Raw genomic sequence first — 22,146 nt, 5'->3', positions numbered from 1 at the left:
TTTGGCCTAAATCAATTCAGCTCCATTCTTCATGTTAAGTCATGAGACAACCAACCTATACCTTCAGTTCTGTATCAATTCCTTACGCATGTTTGTATCGGCACCTTTTCATAAAATGACTCGATACACAGTTTTTAAATTAGGCCAACGACAACCAACCTTTGTGACATTAATAATGAGCACAATTTGTCGTAAAACTGTCCCATATTTATACTATAAAGATATATTCAATATATAAAACATATATAGATATCCCGTGCGTTTAGAAATGAGCACAACATTCTCAACACTGCATTCAAATGACAGTTTACATTGTGCAAATGTCTAAAAGGAAATCCTTCTTTTGATGTTGTTTATGGTTAAGAGTGTAAGAACCTCTACCAAATCAACATATCCAATACTAATGATAGCTAAAGTCATATGACACACATTCTAATCCTCTTTATCAAGGATATCCTGCTGTCCTTACTAGAGAGGTGTCCTGATGACCACCTTAGGACGACAATCAATGTTTTTATTATATATCTTGATACACATCAGTGATGTACACTACTTGATTGACTTATGCAAGGCACGTACAATACACCCGTTGCATCCTTTGAAAGACGATATTGTGTCGCATTAGCTTGCGATGTATTCATTTTGTAGCCAATGGACAATGGTAAATAACTAGTTTCTTTATGATTTGGAATGGCTGTCATCAAGGCATGGCTGGATACGACATCTATTGACAAGGTGTTGTACTGGGCACAGCCATAAAACATAACACATTATTATCCGTTTCAACATGCCTGTCTTCTCTATTTTGTCTCGTGGGCCTGGGTGTTCAAAACAAGTTTTGTTACTAACACCAGTGTCAACCAGAGTCTTACAAATAGTCAATTATCTGAAATGCTCTCTGTTTAATCACAAGTCACTTGGCGCAATCACTTTCATTTATGTGAAGTAAATTTAAAGAGTCCATCAGTGTTAGTGAAATTGGTTTGAACATAAGCGCCCAGACATCTGGCTCTTGTCAGATGAGGACGTACTCAGCTGCATTGACGCGAGTGTCGTCATTTGGTGGGAAATAAACGAATCCGGCCGATCAAATGGGTGACCAGTTGCCGATGTTCATGGTGCTGGAATGATGTTGTCATGTGATTTGCTTACTGAAGAGTCAGAGCCGCATTTGTGGTCTTCTCATGCTTGAGCTTCGCCAACGGTTTTGGCTGATAGTTTTGGAGGACACCGTATGGAGTTGTCTCTCGATATAGCAATACAAAGTTACACGTAAATCGATGCATAAAACGGTGCATTTTTTCCAACATGACGAGTAAGGGAGGAAGATTTGCTAGATCTAAGGTATATAGTTACCCCCAGTCCCAATAAACCAATAGTATATCAATAAATCCCGTCATAAAATACGCTAAGAAGATATGTTCCAATATCATATGATCTTATACCAATGACAATTTCAAAGAATTTTAAAAAGAGGAAGCTGTACTGCATGCATCATAGGAAAAAACGCATTTTGGCTTTAACTATGAACATGGACCTAATGTCGTAATGGTGCCAAACAACGTCTACCAGTACTTCTATCGCACAATTATTATATGACAAATATCTATCCAATTTACTCAAAATATCTTATCCATCTAATGGTATCCGGGGCCGTTTTTATCTCTTTGGCAATTTAACACCAGATTGTGTCACAAAAGCGTCTAAATCTGTATGACGAACAGGTTTTTCGAAGACGTTGTATCCCGCTAGGTACGATCCTGGTACATGAATGCTTCTTATGTTATCTAAGACTGTAGGGTGGTGTCAACACAAGAATGTAGGTCTACATACACCCAATATTTAAACCAACTTGAACTTCTCAAGCTTGTCATTATATCCGAGCCAGAGATTATCATCATTGATGCAGATATGTGGCAAGTAGTAACAATCTGTTCTCTTCACACCACCTTGATACCCTATCTCCCTCCATACCATGTCCTCCTCATCTGCTCCTTCTGTCACCTGGTAGATAACGATATCATTATTCCCCATCCAACCAACCACCAAGACCTCGCCACCACTTCCAATACAAACATAATAGCAACGGAATCCTTCCACGCCGTGTGAACATGATGAGATCTCTTCAAGGATGTTATTACTCCAGTGAAACCTCAGGATCCTGTCACCAACAGCGATGTATAGGGTTCTATTCAGTGAACAGAAACCCATACAGTAAGAACGTCCAGTTAACCTGATACACTGAATGACGGTGCCATTCGGTTTCACAACAAGAAGACGTGAATTATTGGAAGAAATTAAGGCAAACATGTTGTCAGACTCATCAGTCTCAACCGACCACAGCTCATCAATCACCTCCCCATCATGGGCAATGTTAATATCACGGTATGCACCAGTAGCAGGCTTGAACACTCTAATGGGTGGCTTTTCCCATCTTGCCACTACTACTTCACCAGTGGATGTGAAGGCCATGTCTTTAGCATGGTAAACTCCCTCTGTGATTGTGCCCGTCAGTGAAGAAGATACTTCGTCATAGAAGTAAATCGTGTCCGCCCCACCACCAGATGAGGCTAATGTAGCAAGGCGAGAGTCAGGTAGATGCTTCAATCGGAGAACTACCGCACACGGCGGATTTCTTGGAAAGGTAAAGTTACACACCTTCTTCAAATGTCGGAAATCCCGCTTTGTTTTACCGATCGATCTCGTGACTTCCTCTATCACAGCCACAGTGTCACTGTCTCTTAAAGCACCGATTAAGTCCACGAGTTCCTGACTGATACTGGTCAGGTTAGCAATGCTCTCGGTATCAATGGTGATCTTGGTAGATCCTACTGCTCGGCCCTGCTCTATTTTTGTTTTCATTTCTTTCCTACGGGTCTCAAGGGATCGAAGACGCAGGTTGATCTTCTCAGATGATTTGGTGAACTTCTCTGTGACGCTTGCGATGATTTTTGCCTTCTCTTTCTCGAGTTTGTCTTCGTCTTTGACGAGTTGCTTTGTAATTTTATCCTCCTTCTCCTTTTCCTTCAATAAGATATCGATTTTCTTTTGTATCGTTTGACTCTTTGCCTGGTGATCCCGGATGTCTGTCCTATTCTTAGCTATGTTATTTTCGGTACCGACAGTCGCTTGCTTTTCAGTGGAAGTCGACTGTTGCTGGACAATGTTCCGAAGCCCCAACAGTTTCGTTTCTTGGTCTCCAACTTGAGTCCTTATCGCGTCTTCTAGTCCAGCCGAACAGGCTTGGATTCTTGATATTAAGTTGATAGCAACTTGACGGCTTGGTGTCACCTCGTGGACACAGTCTTTGTGATCAGATAATCTGCAGCCACCACAGACAGCCTGTTTGCAAGGATTGCAGAAAAACAACAATCCATTGCCATGGGAGCGGCAGAGACCAAATAAGTGGTGGTCATGATTTTGGGGGTTACGGTCATGGTTTCGTTTGCATTCAGGACATAATTTTAAATCACAATCTTTGCAAAAACTGGACGCTCCATTCGGACACAAGGTACATTTGATTTTCGCGAGAAGTGCAGCTTTCTGTTGTTGCTTTCGATATGTCTCTATGATGTTGGTTACCATGAAGTTATCCTTCAGGTCGTCCACGCCATTTGACGGGATTGGGCATTCTTCGCGGCATTGTGGACAAGGAATTGTTCTCCGCTTCTCAAGGGAGACCCAATACTTATCGATGCACTCCTTGCAGAATGTGTGTGTGCAGGAACCGATATACTTCGGCTGTTCCAGTTGATCGGAGCAGATGGCACACTCTAATTCACTGCTCAAGCTGCTGTCGGCAGGGGCGGCGGCCATCTTGAATTCTGGGAAGAGAATAAAAATAATCATGAGAGTGTCGTTAGTATCACATAGTGTCTTGTATGTAGTGTAGGGGAGAAATTACTGAAAATGAAAATCAGAAATAAAACAACTCGGGTCTCGAACTGAGGTTAAATGTTTAAGCGTGTCTCAAAGTGGTGATGGGTATTCCTTCGATCCACGGCATCAACTGTTCTGAAATGGCCAAGTAAAGTACTGCACAAGAGTATGTGTGCTCTTTGGTTTGGTCCGGAGCGCTTTGGACTGTTCAGTTGCAGAGTATAATGCGCTAATCTGTTAAAAGTGAATGCAGCACGACATGTGGTTTTACTCAACTTTTTCATTTTCCGGGCCTTTAAGAAATTGAAAATGTACCTGGTAGAAGAAAACTCAGTCAGCTAGATTCTGTCTTCTGAACTCGTGATTGGCTAGATTCTTATGGAGAAACTCTTGTCATTGATTAATAGTATTCGGTCGTGCAGGATTTTCGGACCGTTAAATTCTTGCTCGCCTTGATGCCAAGAGTGGCTGCTGGCGAAAAAAGGTGGCATTGCTTTTTATCGAGTAGGCGATATTCCCCTTTTTTTACTCCCAGAACTAGTGTCCTTAATAGAGAGATTGTCCTTAATAGAGAGGTGTCCGCTAAGGGACGTTTCACTGTAGTTTGTATGTTAGGCGTGTCTCGGCGATAAATCAACATTTTTTTTAAAATAAAGAGTCCAGTTCCCTCGATCGCCTAGTTCGGAAATGTTCCCATGGTCGGGTTTACGTTGTAACTTGTCATGATTTACTTTTCACGAGTTAACTTTAATTCGGCTTGAAAACAGGGCGTTAAGGTGAAAAGTGACGTCGTCGTGAATCGTACGTAGCCCACTTTTTAGAAATGACTTGTTCGTACTTCATGTCACGCATGAAAAGTGAACAGTGACACGTTACATGTGAAAACGTGAACTCTATATAATCGCAGCTTTAGGAGATGTTACTACAATGTAATTATATGTGTGAACGACGCCATATTGCTTTAGGAGTCGTCAGATAGCTAACTGATGATCAGTTTAAACCAGATCATCATTTAGCAACACTTTGTCTTTGTTGTAAACCATGTCATATTATCAAAACGTTTCTGATATGAGCATTACATATGCTTTATAAATCAGCTTAGCCATGAACATAAACGTATACATTGACAATAACACTACACATGGGCTATGTCTTTTCGGTTCTCTTCGGTTTAGAAACAACACCGGGGACAAACATCGCTCAGATAGCGCTGTTAGAGGATTATGGAAATTGACACCGGTACCTCATTATCGGTGTAGGTTATCTCACAGAACACTGGGGCCAACATCGCTCGGATAGAGCTGTTACAGGAAGGACATTGATCCCGGCACAACACTATCGGTGTAGGTTTTTGCACAACACTACCGTTCGAAGGAGCTGTCTGTTTGTACAAAAACATCTGTTAGGCGCAATGGTTTTGGCCTAAATCAATTAAGCTCCATTCTTCATGTTAAGTCATGAGACAACCAAACTATACCTTCAGTTCTGTATCAATTCCTTACACATGTTTGTATCGGCACCTTTTTATAAAATGACTCGATACACAGTTTGTAAATTAGGCCAACGACAACCAACCTTTGCATAGACATTAATAATGAGCACCATTTGTCGTAAAACTGTCCCATATTTATACTATAAAGATATATTCAATATATAAAACATATATAGATATCCCGTGCGTTTAGAAATGAGCACAACATTTTCAACACTGCATTCAAATGATAGTTTACATTGTACAAATGTCTAAAAGGAAATCCTTCAGTCATATGACACACATTCTAATACTCTTTATCAAGGATACCCTGCTGTCCTTACTAGAGAGGTGTCCTGATGACCACCTTAGGACGATAATCATTGTTTTTATTGAGGGTGTCATTGTCACTGAATTGTTCGTCGAGAGGTTAAAAGTTAATGTAAGCCTTGGAAGGTTAGAAGAAAACTAGGCGGCTTAAGGTTGTGAAGATATGTATATCAATATCGTATGGTTTTCTAGCCTACCCCCATGAAGGTTGGAAGATAATTAGACAAGAACGTGTGTGGGGGGGGGGGGGCGTTGTATATCAGAGTGGTAAGGGTTTCCTGCGCAAGTCGCCGCTGCGCCACAGTGCGTTTGGCTCAAGCGTTTATTTGGTGATTAAAATGCGGGTGCGTATGGCGTCCTTTGACCAACACTCCCGCTTCTCACCAACCAGCCGAGCTGATAAATTCAATCACCAAATAATTGTTTTGAACAACAGCGCCCAGACATCTGGCTCTTGTCAGATGAGGACGTACTCAGCTGCATTGGCGCGAGTGACGTCATTTGGTGGGAAATAAACGAATCCAGCCGATCAAATGGGTGACCAGTTGTCGATGTTCATGGTGCTGGGAAGATGTCGTCATATGATATCGTAACTGAAGAGTCAGAGCCGCATTTGTAGTCTTCTCATGCTTGAGCTTCGCCAACGGTTTTGGCTGATAGTTTTGGAGGACACCGTATGGGGTTGTGTCTCGATAATAGCAATACAAAGTTACACGTAAATCGATGCATAAAATGGCGCATTTTTTCCAGCATGACGAGTAAGAGAGGAAGATTTTCTAGATCTAATGTATATAGTAACCCCCAGTCCCAATAAACCAATAGTATATCAATAAATCCCATCATAAAATACGCTAAGAAGATATGTTCAAATATATTAATATGATCTTATACTCTATCTCCCTCAATACCATGTCCTCCTCATCTTCTCCTTCCGTCACCTGGTAGATACCGATATCACGGTTCCCCATCCAACCAGCCACCAACACCTCGCCACCGCTACCAATACAAACATCATAGCAATAGAATCCTTCCACGCCCTGTGAACATGATGAGATCTCTTCAAGGATGTCATTACTCCAGTGAAACTTCAGGATCCTGTCACTAGCAGTGATATATAGGGTTCTATTCAGTGAACAGAAACCCATACGGTGAGAAGGTCCAGGTAACCTGATACACTGAATGACGGTGCCATTCGGTTTCACAACAAAAAGAAATGAATTACTGAAAGAAGTTAAGGCAAACATGTTGTCAGACTCATCAGTCTCAACACGCCCCAGCCTACCAATCACCTCCCCATCATGGGTAATGTTAATATCACGGTATGCACCAGTAGCAGGCTTGAAAACTCTAATGGGCGGCTTTTCCCATCTTGCCACTACTACTTCACCAGTGGATGTGAAGGCCAAGTCATCAGCAGGGTGAACTCCCTCTGTGATTGTGCCCGTCAGTGAAGAAGATACTTCGTCATGGAAGTAAATCGTGTTCGCGAAATCACCATCAGATGAGCCTAATGTAGCAAGGCGAGAGTCAGGTAGATGCTTCAATAGGAAAACTACCGCACACGGCCGATTTTTTTGAAAGGTTATGTTGCACACCTTCTTCAATTGTCGGAAATCCCGCTTTGTTTTACCTCTTCTGATTTGATGACCCCCATTTATTACAGCCAGACCGTTCCCTAAATCACCAATGTCAAGTCCTAATTCACCATTCGATCTCGTGACTTCCTCTATCACAGTCATAGTGACACTTTCCCTTGAAGCACCGACTTAGTTCATGAGTTCCTGACTGATGCTGTTGAGGCAAGTAATACTCTCTGTGTCAATGTTTATCTTGGTAGATCCTACCGCCCGGCCGGGGACACCCTGATCTGAGAGCCAAGAGCCAAGTGCCAAGAGCCACGATTACCGTTTTTTTACAATACATGTAGATAGGCACTCCTTGCCTAGTGTATTGCGATGAGGCGATCCTACTCTCATTATTTGCTTGAATTGGCCGCTTTCAAGAACTTATAAACTCGAGCAATATCATGTCTTTTAAAAAAAACAGTTTTGATTGCTGAGGATTCCCAAAGATAATAATTATATTCATTAGCCATACTTTTCTTTAGCTCTTGGCTTTTCTGGTGGCACTTTGCTATTTAATGGAGTCTTGGCTCTTGGTTGGTGGCTCTTGGCTCTCAGATAAGGGTGTCCTGACATGCCGTCTGGTACATCTGGCTAATGACTGGCATATCTTCAAGTCGGGAAGTAATTTAAAACCTTACCTTGAATCTTGTCTATTCAGGTCGCCGCAATATTATATACTTCATTAATAAAACGAATGTACTGTCATTGACTGAGGTTGCCACCGATCACACATACTGTAGTATTTTCGAAGGTTTGCGGTGATCAGTGCTTCGTCTGATTCTACGGTGGTTGGGAAAGGACATTGTGATTTTTATTTTCAATGACGATGTTTAATTTTTATCTCAGGCGCCTGACTTACTATCTCAGGCGCCTGACTTACTAACTCAGGCGCCTGACTTACGAAAACGAGGCTGGTGAGCTCACTAAGCTGGATGCCATCGTTAAGGAACTGTTCGGTCTTGCGCTGAATTAGAAGGAAATCCTCGCTGTTCTCAAAGAGCGGTTCGAATTAGGATTAGTGCAAGGCATCTAAGACGCGTCCTTGCTAAGTGACCCTTCTTCTTCTGCGACGCCTTTATGTCAAAAATGTAAAATGCCCAGTATCGCGCGTGCATCAACCAGCCTCGTTTTCGTATGTCAAGCGCCTGAGTTAGTAAGTCAAGCGCCTGAGATAGTAAGTCAGGCGCCTGAGATAGTAAGTCAGGCGCCTGAGATAAAAAATAAACATCGTCATTGAAAATAAAAATCACCATGTCCTTTCCCAGCCACCGTATGATTCAGTTCCCGGCTACTTTTATTCATACCGACTCAATGTAGGCCTATGTACTGTAACCATGGTTCTTGAGCGAAATCAATGAATGGACTACTTCGAAACGAGGACATTTTCCTCGTAACTGGGTCATCATTTAGGGCTCAGCACACAATTAAATCTGCTATAGGTTCCGTGTACACTTTTTGTACATACATTTTCGTGATTTAAAAAAAACTTGGCAGAAGTGTAGTCCTATATCCTGTTAATGTCATAAGTGAATTTTAGAATGTTCCAATGATTCTAAATTGTTTTATTAGCGTTTTTGTGAGACATTCCAGAATATGACACGATGCGGGGCCGTGTTTAGGTCGTAGACTGTCCACATTATCCGACCCGATCGGCCGACAGATAGTCGCGTCTGGTTCGAGTCGCATAATGTGATACGGCCTGTATAATCGTGGGCACATGCAGTGGAGACATGCCGGGGACACCCTGATCTGAGAGCCAAGATCCAAGTGCCAAGAGCCACGATTACCGTTTTTTACAATAAATGCAGATAGCACTCCTTGCCTAGTGTAGTGCGATGAGGCGATCCTACTCTCATCATTTGCTTGAATTGGCCGCTTTCAAGAACTTATAGACTTGAGCAATATCATGCCTTTTAAAAACAGTTCTGATTGCAGCATTTGCGCAAGGCTACATGATTCGGCAGGAATGACAAACACGTGTGATTGTACACAGTGCATGAAGTGCAGGCACAAAATCCTGATAGTACGAAAGTACGATGGTACGATAGTACGATAAAAATTCTGGGATGATACTGCGATCCACGCGCCGATGTCTGACAACGTCATAAACGGTTACAAAATAAAGTTATTTTTAAGTAGGGTGCCTGTAGGCTTAGGATTCCAAAAGATAATAATTATATTCATTAGCCATACTTTTTCTTGGCTCGTGGGTTTTCTGGCGGCACTTATTTAATGGAGTCTTAGCTCTTGGCTGGTGGCTCTTGGCTCTCAGATAAGGATGTCCTGACATGCCGTCTGGTACAACTGGCTAATGACTGGCATTATCATCAAGTCGGGAAGTAATTTAAAACCTTACCTTGAATCTTGTCTATTCAGGTCGGCGAAATATTATATACTTCATTAATAAAACGAATGTACTGTCATTGAATGAGGTTGTTACCGATCATACATACTGTAGTATTTTCGAAGACTTGCGGTGATCAGTGCCTCGTCTGATTCAGGTTCCAGCTACTTTCATTTATACCAACTCAATGTAGGTCTATTTACTGTAACCGTAGTTCTTGAATATAATCAATGAATGGACTTCTTCGAAACGAGGACATTTTCCTCGTATCTGGGTCATCTAATTACTGATGCTGTGTCGGATGGTAGCAATGCAGGAGGCAAGGTATGGCATGCCAAAGGGGAATTTATTCAGAGGACATTATTTTTCAATGCAAGAAGCCGTTTTGCAATCAGAAATTCAGAAAATATTGTTCAGAACTCTTTTTACAGCAGACTGAATTCGAAATTTACTTCACAGAATGAAAAATAGCATCGCAAAGCGAGCATAACCCCTCAGCCTATTAAGGTTGAAGGTGAGATAATGGTGAAGTTGGCTTAGTGGAGTGGCTATAGTTTGCATATGGAAATGAAAATTGTGGAAACCTATTTTGAGGATGTGAGCGTGGCGGCCATATTGAATTTCGCATCGCGCTGATTTTCGAAAGAACCTTCCCCTTACAAAACTGCATTAGGCCTACACCCACTAAAAATTGATTCCATCCTCCAAGTCGTTCTCCTCGAAATTGACAGAAACCGATTTCAAGCACATTGCCCTGGTGACCATATTGAGAATCAGAACGAGCCCGTTTTCGAAAGGAACCTTCTTCTAGTCACCCCCAGTGTACATACCAAAAATTGAATTGATTGTCAAAGCCGTTCTCCTAGAAATCGACGGAAACCAAGTAGCAGACGCGGCCCGCCCGCCCACCCGCCTTGACGGACGGCGCACGTGACGACAATACCCCTCTAGCCCATTTGGGCTGAGGGGTAAAAACACTATATTCTGCAAAAAAATCGTTCTGCCCAAAAAATCGTTCTGAAACTTTATTTTATCCAAGAATGCAAAATGCGTCAGAATTGTTTTTGCGGGCAGAATGAAAAATTCAGCAGAATTCACGTGACTTCTGCCAGTAATCACGTGACTCCTGTCAGTTATCACGTGACCACAAACACGATGACGTCGCACGGCACAAGGTTACGAGCCCTACGCGAACACCATCCGGAGAACCGGATGTGTTTTTCCGTAGATTTCTCAAGAGATCCTCAAAACTGCTGCAATTGAACAAATTGTTCAATTCGTCTGCTCGATTTGGTGCCATGATGCAGAGCTAAGTCGTGTGAGCGACGACAACTAGATTATAAGACGTCAGCAGTTCGAATGGTCACGTGCGTTCTGGCAGGAGTCACGTGAGTCCTGTGGTCATTGAAATTCTGAAGGATAAACAATCCTGCCGTGTTTTTCGTTCTGACCAAAGATTTTGGGAAACATGCCAATGAATTATTCTGAAGGAAAAGCATACATGAATCGGAATCTTTAACTTGGTGTTGTCAAAGTTCGGTCTGAGATAAAGTTTTGTACACTTTGGCAATTCATAGCGTGATTCTGGCGTAAATTTTAGTCCTGATGTAAAAAAATCGGTCCTGAATAAATTCCGCTTTGGCTTGCCATAGCAAGGTCATTAATTTTGGTTTGCTATTCCCTCAGGTAGGTGGCAGTGTCCTCATCCGTATGTACCGTCAATTGTACAGCTCTCCGCGGTCAAGTGGTTAACTACAGTTTGTGACTCATGACATGGTAGTTTTGGGGCTATTCTATATTTCAGCCCTTTAAAAGTTTTCCAGAAGTCGGTTATGATACTTTACTTATCGTGTTAATACGCGCCCTGTCACCCTTTGAACCGTTAAAACATAATTATGAGACTTATATAGCGCTAAATACAACTGGTTTCAGTCGCTCAAAGCGCTTCACATTATTACCCCTAGCTATTGGCCTGTACATTCTTGGTTCAAGCTCTACTCTCTGGGAGTATTACTGGTCCGAGCTGCAGCTATACAGCGCTCAGGACTGACATTCATAGTGTGCCAACTCTGCCAGCTAGATACCATTTACTCCTGGGTGGAGAGAAGCAAGTAGGGTTAGGTGCCTTGCTTAAAGACACAAAGACGAAACAGCAGTGACTCTTCCGAGAATCGAACCCACGACCTCCTGATTTTGAGCCCGGTGCTCTAACCACTACGCCACTGATCTTCCCATAAAATGAGAAAACAGTCATTAAAGGACCATTGGCATTATTATGGGCAATATTACCCAGTTTCCATTAACAAATTGCGCAAAAAAGGAAAAAAAATCAAAATCTGACACGGAATAACGCATACCTTTTCGGTTCTCTTCGGTTAAAATACAACACCGGGGCCAAACTTCGCTCAGATAGAGCTGTTAGAGAATTATTGAAATTGACACCAGTACCTCATTATCAATATAGGTTATCTCACAGAACACTGGGGCCAACATAGCTGTTAGAGGAAGGACATTGATACCGGTACAACACTATCGGTGAAGGTTGTCGCACAACACTACCGTTCGAAGGAGCTGTCTGTTTGTACAAAAACATCTGTTAGGCGCATTGGTTTTGGCCTAAATCAATTAAGCTCCATTCTTCATGTTAAGTCATGAGACAACCAAACTATACCTTCAGTTCTGTATCAATTCCTTACACATGTTTGTATCGGCACCATTTCATAAAATGACTCGATACACAGTTTTTAAATTAGGCCAACGACAACCAACCTTTGTGACATTAATAATGAGCACCATTTGTCGTAAAACTGTCCCATATCTATACTATAAAGATATATTCAATATATAAAGCATATATAGATATCCCGTGCGTTTAGAAATGAGCACAACATTGTCAACACTGCATTCAAATGACAGTTTACATTGTGCAAATGTCTAAAAGGAAATCCTTCTTTTGATGTTGTTTATGGTTAAGAGTGTAAGAACCTCTACCAAATCAACATATCGAATACTAATGATAGCTAAAGTCATATGACACACATTCTAATCCTCTTTATCAAGGATACCCTGCTGTCCTTACTAGAGAGGTGTCCTGATGACCACCTTAGGACGACAATCAATGTTTTTATTGAGGGTGTCCTTGTCACCAAATTGTTCGTCGAGAGGTTAAAAGATAATGTAACCCTAGGAAGGTTAGAAGAAAACTAGGCGACTTACGGTTTAGAAGGTATATCAATATCGTATAGTTTTCTAGCCTACCCCCATGGCTATGTAGGTAAGAAGATAATTAGAGAAGAATGTGTTGGGGGGGGGGGAGTGTATATCAGAGTGGTAAGGGTTTCCTGCGCAAGTCGCCGCTGCGCCACAGTGCGTTTGGCTCAAGCGTTTATTTGGTGATTAAAATGCGGGTGCGTCTGGCGTCTTTTGACCAACACTCCCGCTTCTCACCAACCCGCCGAGCTGATAATTTAAATCACCAAATACTACAGTTACCGCTGGGCTGAAAATGGTTCCATCGTGGCGATGACCGCAGCTGGAAAACGTTTTGGTGGAATCGGACATTACTGTGTTTGGATGATGGTTTATTAAATGAAATGGCCAGGGCCATTGTGCTCACCTCATGTGGAGGAAAGATGGATAAAGATCATGGTATTGTGTAATGTAGTGTTAGGTTTGATGTAGGTCCAAGCAATTACAATTTCCCCAAAATGGCCAATTTACAGTACATTCGACCTCTGTGACCTTGAAAAGTAGGTCAAATCAAAGAAGACCCGGGTGACACATTGAATGGTTGTTAGAATTAGATGTACCTATGATATAAATTGGTGCCAATCGGGCAAGTAATTACTAAGAATAATGGCATTTTGAAGAATTTAGGATTTGGCCCCCTCCCTGGAGGCCAAACGGCAAATCAGATCGCACCAAACTTCAGTACCTGAGATCACCTGACCAAGGGGTACATGTGTACTTAATTTGTGATCAATAGTCATTGCAGTTAAGAAACGTGCCATAGTTACGGCCTGACGGCCAATTTACGCCATTTGACCTCTGTGACCTTGACAAGAAGGTCAAGTTAAAAACCTGTGTGAAATATACTGTATGGCGGTTAGATGTACCCATGATATCAAATTGGTGGCAATCGGGCAAGAAGTTAAGGAATAATCACATTTTTAAGGTTTTTGGATTTTGCCCCCTGGTGGTCAAGTGGTGAATCATATTGGACCAAGCTTCGGTCCCTGAGATCACCTGACTAAGGGATAAATGTGTACCAAATTTGGGATCAATAGTCATTGCAGTTTAGAAACGTGCCATCGTTACATCCTAACGGCCAATTTACACCATTTGACCTCTGTGATCTTGAAAAGTAGGTCAAATCAAAAACCCGTATGATATGTGATGTATCCTTGCTAGGAGTACCTACCATAAAAATGTTATGAAAATCAGACCACTATTAAACGAGCAATCAAACATTTTAACTTTGGACATTAAATTTGGCCCCCGGGTGGCCAAACTAAGAATTTTTCAAGATGCCCGCCTGGCACCCATATTGGCTATCACATTTGATAAAAAATCAAGGATTTAGTAGAGAGTACATAGATATACATCCAGATCAAATTTGGTTGCAATCCGATCATTAGTTTCGGAGTAATAGTACTGTGTTTATTTTTCAAGATGGCTGCCTGGCGGCCATATTTGATGTCCGAACGGCCGAAATTTTAGGGGTGGAACAGAGAATCCCCAGATGCATGTCCAAACTGGTTTAAAACCTTCTAGCTAAAATAGATAGGAAACATGCTACTGTTCAGTGAATCAGCAAACTTTGACCTCTGTGACCTTGAAAAGGAGGTCAAATCAAAAACCCGGAGGATATATGATGCACCTTTGCTAGAAGTACCTACCATATTTTTTTCAAAATTTCCCGACTACTATTAAGGGAGATATTGCATATTTTCACTTTTAACGTTTGGCCCCCTGGTGGCCAAACCATGAAACGAATCGGACCGAAACTTGGTCTCCAAGGTGTCATTACAATAGGGTACATGTGTACCAAGTTTCAACTCAATAGCTCTAACAGTTACGAAACGTGCCCTGCTAACGGACGACGGACGACGACGGACGACGACGACGACGACGACGACGGACGACGGACGCCACGGTATGGGATAAGCTCACCTCTGCTAAGAGCACCGAAAGGTGTCTTCACTAGTGTATCTTGATACACATAAGTGTTGTACACTACTTGATGAGTTATGCAAGGCACGTACAATACACCCTTTACGTCCCGTGAAATACGATATTGTGTCGCATTAGCTTGCGATGTATTTATTGTGTAGCCAATGGACAATGGTAAATAACAACATGTAGTTTCTTTATGATTTGGAATGGCTGTCATCAAGGCATGGCTGGATACGACATCTATTGACAAGGTGTTGTACTGGGCACAGCCATAACATTGTCGCTAGCTCTATTGTGTTGGATGTTCCATATATGACATACATGTTTATCGCTACACCCTAAAGTCACATATAGGTCGAAGAGCTGAAACGACATACATGTACATGCAGTTGTATATCACATTATTATCCGTTTCTACATGTCTGTCTTCTCTATTATGTCTTGTGGTCCTGGGTCTTCAAAACAGGTTTTGTCACTAACACCAGTGTCAACCAGAGTCTTTCAAAGAGTCAATTATTTGAAGGGCTCTTTGTTAAATCACTAGTCACTTTCATTCGTGTGAAGTAAATTTAAAGAGTCCATCGGTGTAAGTGAAATTGTTTTGAACAACAGCGCCCAGATATCTGGTTCTTGTCAGATGAGGACGTACTCAGCTGCATTGGCGCGAGTGACGTAATTTGGTGGGAAATAAACGAATCCAGCCGATCGAATGGGTGACCAGTTGTGGATGTTCATGGTGCTGGGATGATGTTGTCATATGGGTGACCAATTGTCGATGTTCATGGTACTGGGATGATGTCGTCATATGATATCCTAACTGAAGAGTCAGAGCAGCATTTGTGGTCTTCTGATGCTTGAGCTTCGCCAACGGTTTTGGGTGATAGTTTTGGAGGACACCGTATGAGGTTGTCTCTCGATATAGCAATACAAAGTTACACGTAAATCGATGCATAAAACGGCACATTTTTTCCAACATGACGAGTAAGGGAGGAAGATTTGCTAGATCTAAGGTATATAGTAACCCCCAGTCCCAGTAAACCAATAGTATATCAATAAATCCCATCATAAAATACGCTAAGAAGATATGCTCCAATATCATATGATCTTATACCAATGACAATTTCAAAGGATTTTTAAAAGAGGAAGATGTACTGCATACAGCATAGGAAAAACGCATTTTGGCTGCAACTATGAACTTGGACCTAATGCTGTAATGGTGCCAAACAAAGTATACCGGTACTTTTATCGCACAATAATTATATGACAAATATCTATCCAATTTACTAAAAATATCTTATCCATCTAATGGTATCCGGGCCGTTTTTAACTCTTTGGCAATTTAACATCAGATTGTGTCCTAAAAGAGTCTAAATCTGTATGACGAACAGGTTTTTCGAAGACGCTGTATCCCGCTAGGTACGATCCTGGTACATGCATTCACAGACGGTCTCAAGTCTCACATTAAATAGAGACCAAATGCAACCATCACTGCCACTCTTGGGAATAGCATAAACTAATAACAGCAACTTCTACACCGATTTTATTTGCGAAGGTGAGTTTGGAGCATTCGGTGAAAAAACGACACTCTTCAGAATTTGAATTTTGCTTGGTGTTGCAAGTCTAAATATCAGTATGGACAAATTCATCGGCCGACCTGTTTCCTCTTCTCTATAGAGGGTGTGTCCTTGCCCGCAAACACCCCCAAAACTGGATAGGTTTACCAGGTTTAACACTTCGAATTTGTATCAATACAATGTAAAAAAATATTAGCAGATAAGGTAGAATCGGGTAATTGTAGCCCCGGTTTAATTGTAAGCCCCCTTCTTAGGAGGGGCTCTTAAGATACACGCGTGTGCGAGAGTATAATGACGAGAAATGACGAGAGTAACTTGCATAGGCTACAAACAATTTTTTTTGGTTTTTCAAAATGGCGCTGAATTAACTCCGTTTACTTTACGATTTCTCCGCGCTCTTCCGGTAGTGGTTGGTATCCCATTGGTTGAAATTAATTTAAATCCTTATTGGAATTCGCTACATATGCTTAAGAAATTGGCCAATTATATTTATATTTTTATTTAGGGAAATATTCCGTCCTAAATAATGACAGAAAAGGGTGGTTTATTTCAATTTTGTGTCGACATGGTCGAGGTCACGTGACATAAACAAATCAATTTTATCGCGCACAGCCGTCTAAAAAAGGCACTTTAAGAAAAACAAATACATTTTTCCTGCTTAAAACCACACTGATGACGAAGTTATATTGGTCTACTGCCCAAATCTAAAGTATCAAATTGAATCACAAACCTAAAACTAGCTCTATTTGCGTGAAGAATTTGGGTGAGCGACATTCTGCAACCTAGCGGCCAATAATTAAACTACTTTCATGTTCAAGGTCACGTGACATAAACAAAACAATCTAATCGCAAACGTCCAAAAAAGGCACTTTAAGAAAAACAAATACGTCTTTCCTGCTTAAAACCACACTGATGACGAAGTTATATTGGTCTTCTGCCCAAATCTGAAGTATCAAAATGAATCACAAACTAGAACTATCTCTATTTAGATATAGTTGCGTGAAAAATTCGGGTAAGCGAATTTAGTTCTAGCACGTTAATCAACAAATTGCTGACCAGGAATAATGGTCTAGCACATAAATCAGCCTATCACAGTGCAGGAATTAAGTTCTAGCACGTTAATCAACCAATCGCTGACCAGGAATAATGGTCTAGCACATAAATCAGCCTATCACAGTGCAGGAATTAAGTTCTAGCACGTTAATCAACCAATCGCTGACCAGGAATAATGGTCTAGCACATAAATCAGCCTATCACAGTGCAGGAATTAAGTTCTAGCACGTTAATCAACCAATCGCTGACCAGGAATAATGGTCTAGCACATAAATAGCTATGGTGATTGGCATGAGGGCCGTGTTGGACATAAATTCATTACGGTCTAGAACATAAATCAGCCAATGGCAACCATCGTTTCAAACATTTCATATTTCCCGCGTGGAGATCTCCCTGAATTGCTCTGGAGTGAGCAGGGGCTCCCTCCCTGCCCTTGCAAGAAAGAGATCTCTTCTTAGACCCTCCAATTGTCGAAGTACAGATTGAGAATTGGCAGCGTTATTTTCCTCTGCTATGAGTGACCGACAACAAGCATTCACGCTGCTTCGAAAATTATCGTAAAATTGGTGAATATCATTCAGGCGGCGCGCCATTTCATAATTTACAGGCTGAGATTTGGTGAACTGAAAAGTTTTGACAATTTAATCCAATATGGCCGCAGATAACACACCACGAGTGCGCCCGGAAAATCACGAAGATATCCGAAGTAGGTTGGTTGCAATTGGCTGATTTATGTTCTAGACCATTATTCCTGGTCAGCGATTGGTTGATTAACGTGCTAGAACTAAATTCCTGCACTGTGATAGGCTGATTTATGTGCTAGACCATTATTCCCGGTCAGCAATTGGTTGATTAACGTGCTAGAACTAAATTCCTGCACTGTGATAGGCTGATTTATGTGCTAGACCATTATTCCCGGTCAGCGATTGGTTGATTAACGTGCTAGAACTAAATTCCTGCACTGTGATAGGCTGATTTATGTGCTAGACCATTATTCCTGGTCACCGATTGGTTGATTAACGTGCTAGAACTAAATTCCTGCTCTGTGATAGGCTGATTTACGTGCTAGACAATAAATAATTATGTTCTAGAACTTAAATCGGCATTAATGTCCCCTACGGCCTACCATAGACGTGCCCCATTAACAGGACGTAACATCTATTTTAAAATGCGTTTCCAAAGTGAATGCATGAGGACAACCCATTTGTGTCGTATATCACTGGAAACGCCTGATTCCTGTGATTCTGCAGGATGTTAAATCGGGCATTTTATTTCTTTAAATAAATCATAAGTTTCGCATTTGCTGCTAGCTCTGTTCACCATCCAAAATGGCAATATTGCCAATTGGGCCAGACAATCACGAAAACCCCCAAATATTATACATTTCTTCCTGAATAATTCTTGCAGTGCCCATTCTCCCATGAAAGACAGTTGCTTACGCTACACAACAATCAAAAAAAAATCGGGGGTCAACCATTGAACTTTTTAGGTATGTTGAATTTTGCACAAATCAGCGAAAAACGCACCAACTGGCACTGGACGGCTTTTCAAAACGGGGCCGACGCACATCCCAAGTTCAGCCGTGTACACATACGTCGGCAACAACAGTAAATGCGTAGTTTCTTACTAGCCGCCTTTAATAGCGCTCTAGGTTTCAGAAACTCCAACAAGACATATTTTTACCAAAACAACTGCTAATTCAAAACTGACATACTGTGAGGACCGAGAAATCAATGATTTTAGGAACTACGGTTAGGGCTTGGCCGCGCATGAATAAGGACAATCACAATGTAACTTTACCAAAACAGAAATGTGTCGGAAGGAACTATGGATGGTCCCAACATGGGGGTTAGGGGGGGGGGGTTCCCCTCCATTGTACTGGGTAAAACGTTACGCTATCGTAGGGGGGTTCGGGGGTGCGCCCCCGACCTAAAGGGGGCTCACTAAGTCCTTGACTTTACATATTAGCCCCTGCCTATGATATTGATTGATATCCCCATGCATCAAACAATGCAGGGGATACAAAAAATAAACCGGGGCTACAATTACCCCATTCTACCCTATGCCCCTCAAGTAAATTCGTCTGAAGTTAGAACACGTCAACCTATTACAAATCATTACATCCGACCATAGAGTTATAATAAGACACAATGATATCTGCTTTTTAAAGTTTACATAAAAGGGTTGACAGCGTCTTTTATTTGAGACCGTCCGTCAGTTGAGAGTCTTCCCCAACCTCGTTTACCCAGGGGTCATTGTGCACTCCAATGATCACCTGCACTGCCCCTGGTATCATGTTGAGCTAAAACATATTTGATTGGTCAACGAATAACGTTTGACATGCAAATAAGATCGAAGATGTAAATAATGAAAACCTCTGCAAATACGCTCTTACCTGAAACATCCAACTAGACTATTTCTGTCCTTTCCATGGTTTAAGCTCTGCTAAAGAACGACTTGAAGAGATTGTCATACTAATATCAGTATAATAGTCCAGGGTTAGAGAATGTCCGTATAGGTCCAATCGTTCTCTCAAAACTGTCAATGAAGACTCTATATTAATGTCTGCGCAGTGTAGCAAACTGTCATTACTGCTGGCTTTGACCTCAATAATTATGTTTCTTCACAGATGATGTCCTTTCCAGTTTACATGCGTATAGCGGTCTCGTCAATTATATTACTGAGATCATTTTGTCCCCTAGCCTCGTTCCACACAACTTAGTGGGTTCATGTTGACCGTCCTCGAGGAAGTTAGCGTATAGCGGCCTCATCACTAGCTAAGATCCTTTCAAGTTGACTGATCTCGAAGAAGTGGGCGTATTGCGGTCTCGTTAATTGATAAACGGTGGAATCATGGACTCCCCTCGAGCAAAATTTCGGCCAACACTTGTGAGACAATGGTAGTGACGTCATATATTACTTCAAATTATCAGTCTGTCCCAGAAAAACAAAGCTCTTGACACTTCAGTTGTTTATGGCCTGCTCGAATACCAGGTAAAAAAGTAGGACATAATATTGTTGCACAGTGCCGATTTAAAATCCTGAATTCCAGGCATTATGTGCAAAATCCCCATTCCTAGTCATCTCGTATATTTCTGAAATCTGAGTCCCTCGGTCGTGCGTCCAGTAAAACGTCGCGACAGTACGGAAGCCCATAAGGGACATTTTGAATAAAAATGCAATTTGTATTTTTTTCGGAGGTTTTTAACTTTTTTGTTTAGTTTTGTTAATATTTTAGAGGTTTCCACCGGTGAAAACCTTTCCACCGAGGTACTCGAGCAGGCCAAAAACAACTGAAGTATAAAGAGTTTTGTTATTCTTGAACAGACTGATAATTTGAAGTAATATATGACGTCACTGCCATTGTCTCACAAGTGTTGACCGAAATTTTGCTCGAGGGGAGTCCATGATTCCACTGTTTATCAATTCATGAGACTGCTATCATGTTCAAACTGGTTTTATCACCTTAACGCTGGCGTTAACCTTGGCTTTCTCCGGGAAGTTAATTAGACCAATTAACCGGAACCTGTTTTGAACGACTGGATCTTGAAAGCCAAGGCCTGTCTCCCGATGCAGCAAAGTTACATGTTAATTGACATTTGAAATGGCGTCTTTTTGTCCAACATGACTCTTTATTGTCCTTCAGTAAGAGAAGAAAATATGCTCGATCTTTTATAACCCCCCGGTCACATATTAATAACTCTCAATTTCATACACTGTTTTAAGTAAAAAAAACAAGTCAGTTTTATTAATATGACCTTTATTTTCTGACGGTTCCTCACGCGTACGTTTCACTTGTTACAATGCTACCTAATTAACTCTTGCGAGTCGCATAGGTTGATAAGCTGATAAGACAAGAAGTTGTCTATCACATAATACATCCGTGCTGTGTCCAATCAAACCTGTCTCCTCTACTTTGTCTTCAGGGTCAGGTTTTTAAAACAAGTTTTGTCACTTATGTCACAACTCAACTTGGTGCTATCTCCTTCAGTATTGTTCTAAACAACCACGTCCAGACCCTAGACCGGCACTGGCCCGCCCTACTACAAGTAGAGCGTAGCGGATCGAAGCCTATTTTAAAGGACCAGTCCAGACCAAAGCTAGAGATTAATTTGGCGACGTCATATAGCATTGGCGCGAGTGACAATTTTTATTCAGACTCAAGCTAGAGATCGTCTGATCAGGGGGGGGGGGGGGGGATTAGCATTGTCGATGTTCGTGGTCCTTGGAATATTTCTAAAGTAACAGGGATGCCTATTTTTGGTGCTGGGTTTGACGGTTTCCTCATAAATTGACATCAACAAGGATTTTCCTTTTTAAAACAGAGACCTTTAACTGGCACTTAACAAGTCACATTATCTTAGCAGACATGTTCCGCGACGTCGTCAAAGAATCTTATACCAATGCTTATTCGTAAGAATTTTACAAGAGGAAATACTACAGCAAAGGAAAACGCATTTTGGTGGTAACTGAGGACATGACCAAGATGCACAATGTAGCATATAGCCAAACAACGAGTTCCGATACTTTTTTCGCGAAATAAATGCTTGACAAATATCTCTCCAATTTACAGAATATATCTTATCCCATATCTTATGTTATTCAGGGCCGTTTTTAGCTCAGCTGACAAAGTCAGCGGAGCTAGTCAAATAGCTATTCGATTGGTGTCCGTCCTTCCACCCATCCTGCCATCCT

At 41.5% G+C, this 22,146-nt stretch overlaps 1 protein-coding gene across 1 annotated transcript; it reads right to left on the bottom strand.

Annotated features, from left to right (window-relative positions):
- Positions 1-1,419: 1,419 nt before the first annotated feature.
- On the bottom strand, positions 1,420-20,382 carry LOC135503503 (uncharacterized). The gene is made up of 2 exons (XM_064797137.1): positions 19,847-20,382; positions 1,420-3,824 (listed from the first exon to the last, which is right to left on the bottom strand). Exon 2 carries the CDS (start codon positions 3,814-3,816, stop codon positions 1,843-1,845), a length of 1,974 nt encoding a protein of 657 aa, XP_064653207.1. The 5' UTR covers positions 3,817-3,824; positions 19,847-20,382; the 3' UTR covers positions 1,420-1,842.
- Between the last annotated feature and the right edge of the window lie 1,764 nt (positions 20,383-22,146).

The sequence above is a fragment of the Lineus longissimus genome, chromosome 19 (assembly GCF_910592395.1).
Source record: "Lineus longissimus chromosome 19, tnLinLong1.2, whole genome shotgun sequence".
NCBI classification, from domain to species: Eukaryota; Metazoa; Nemertea; class Pilidiophora; order Heteronemertea; family Lineidae; genus Lineus; species Lineus longissimus.
This window is presented reverse-complemented; position numbering and strand designations above follow the sequence as displayed.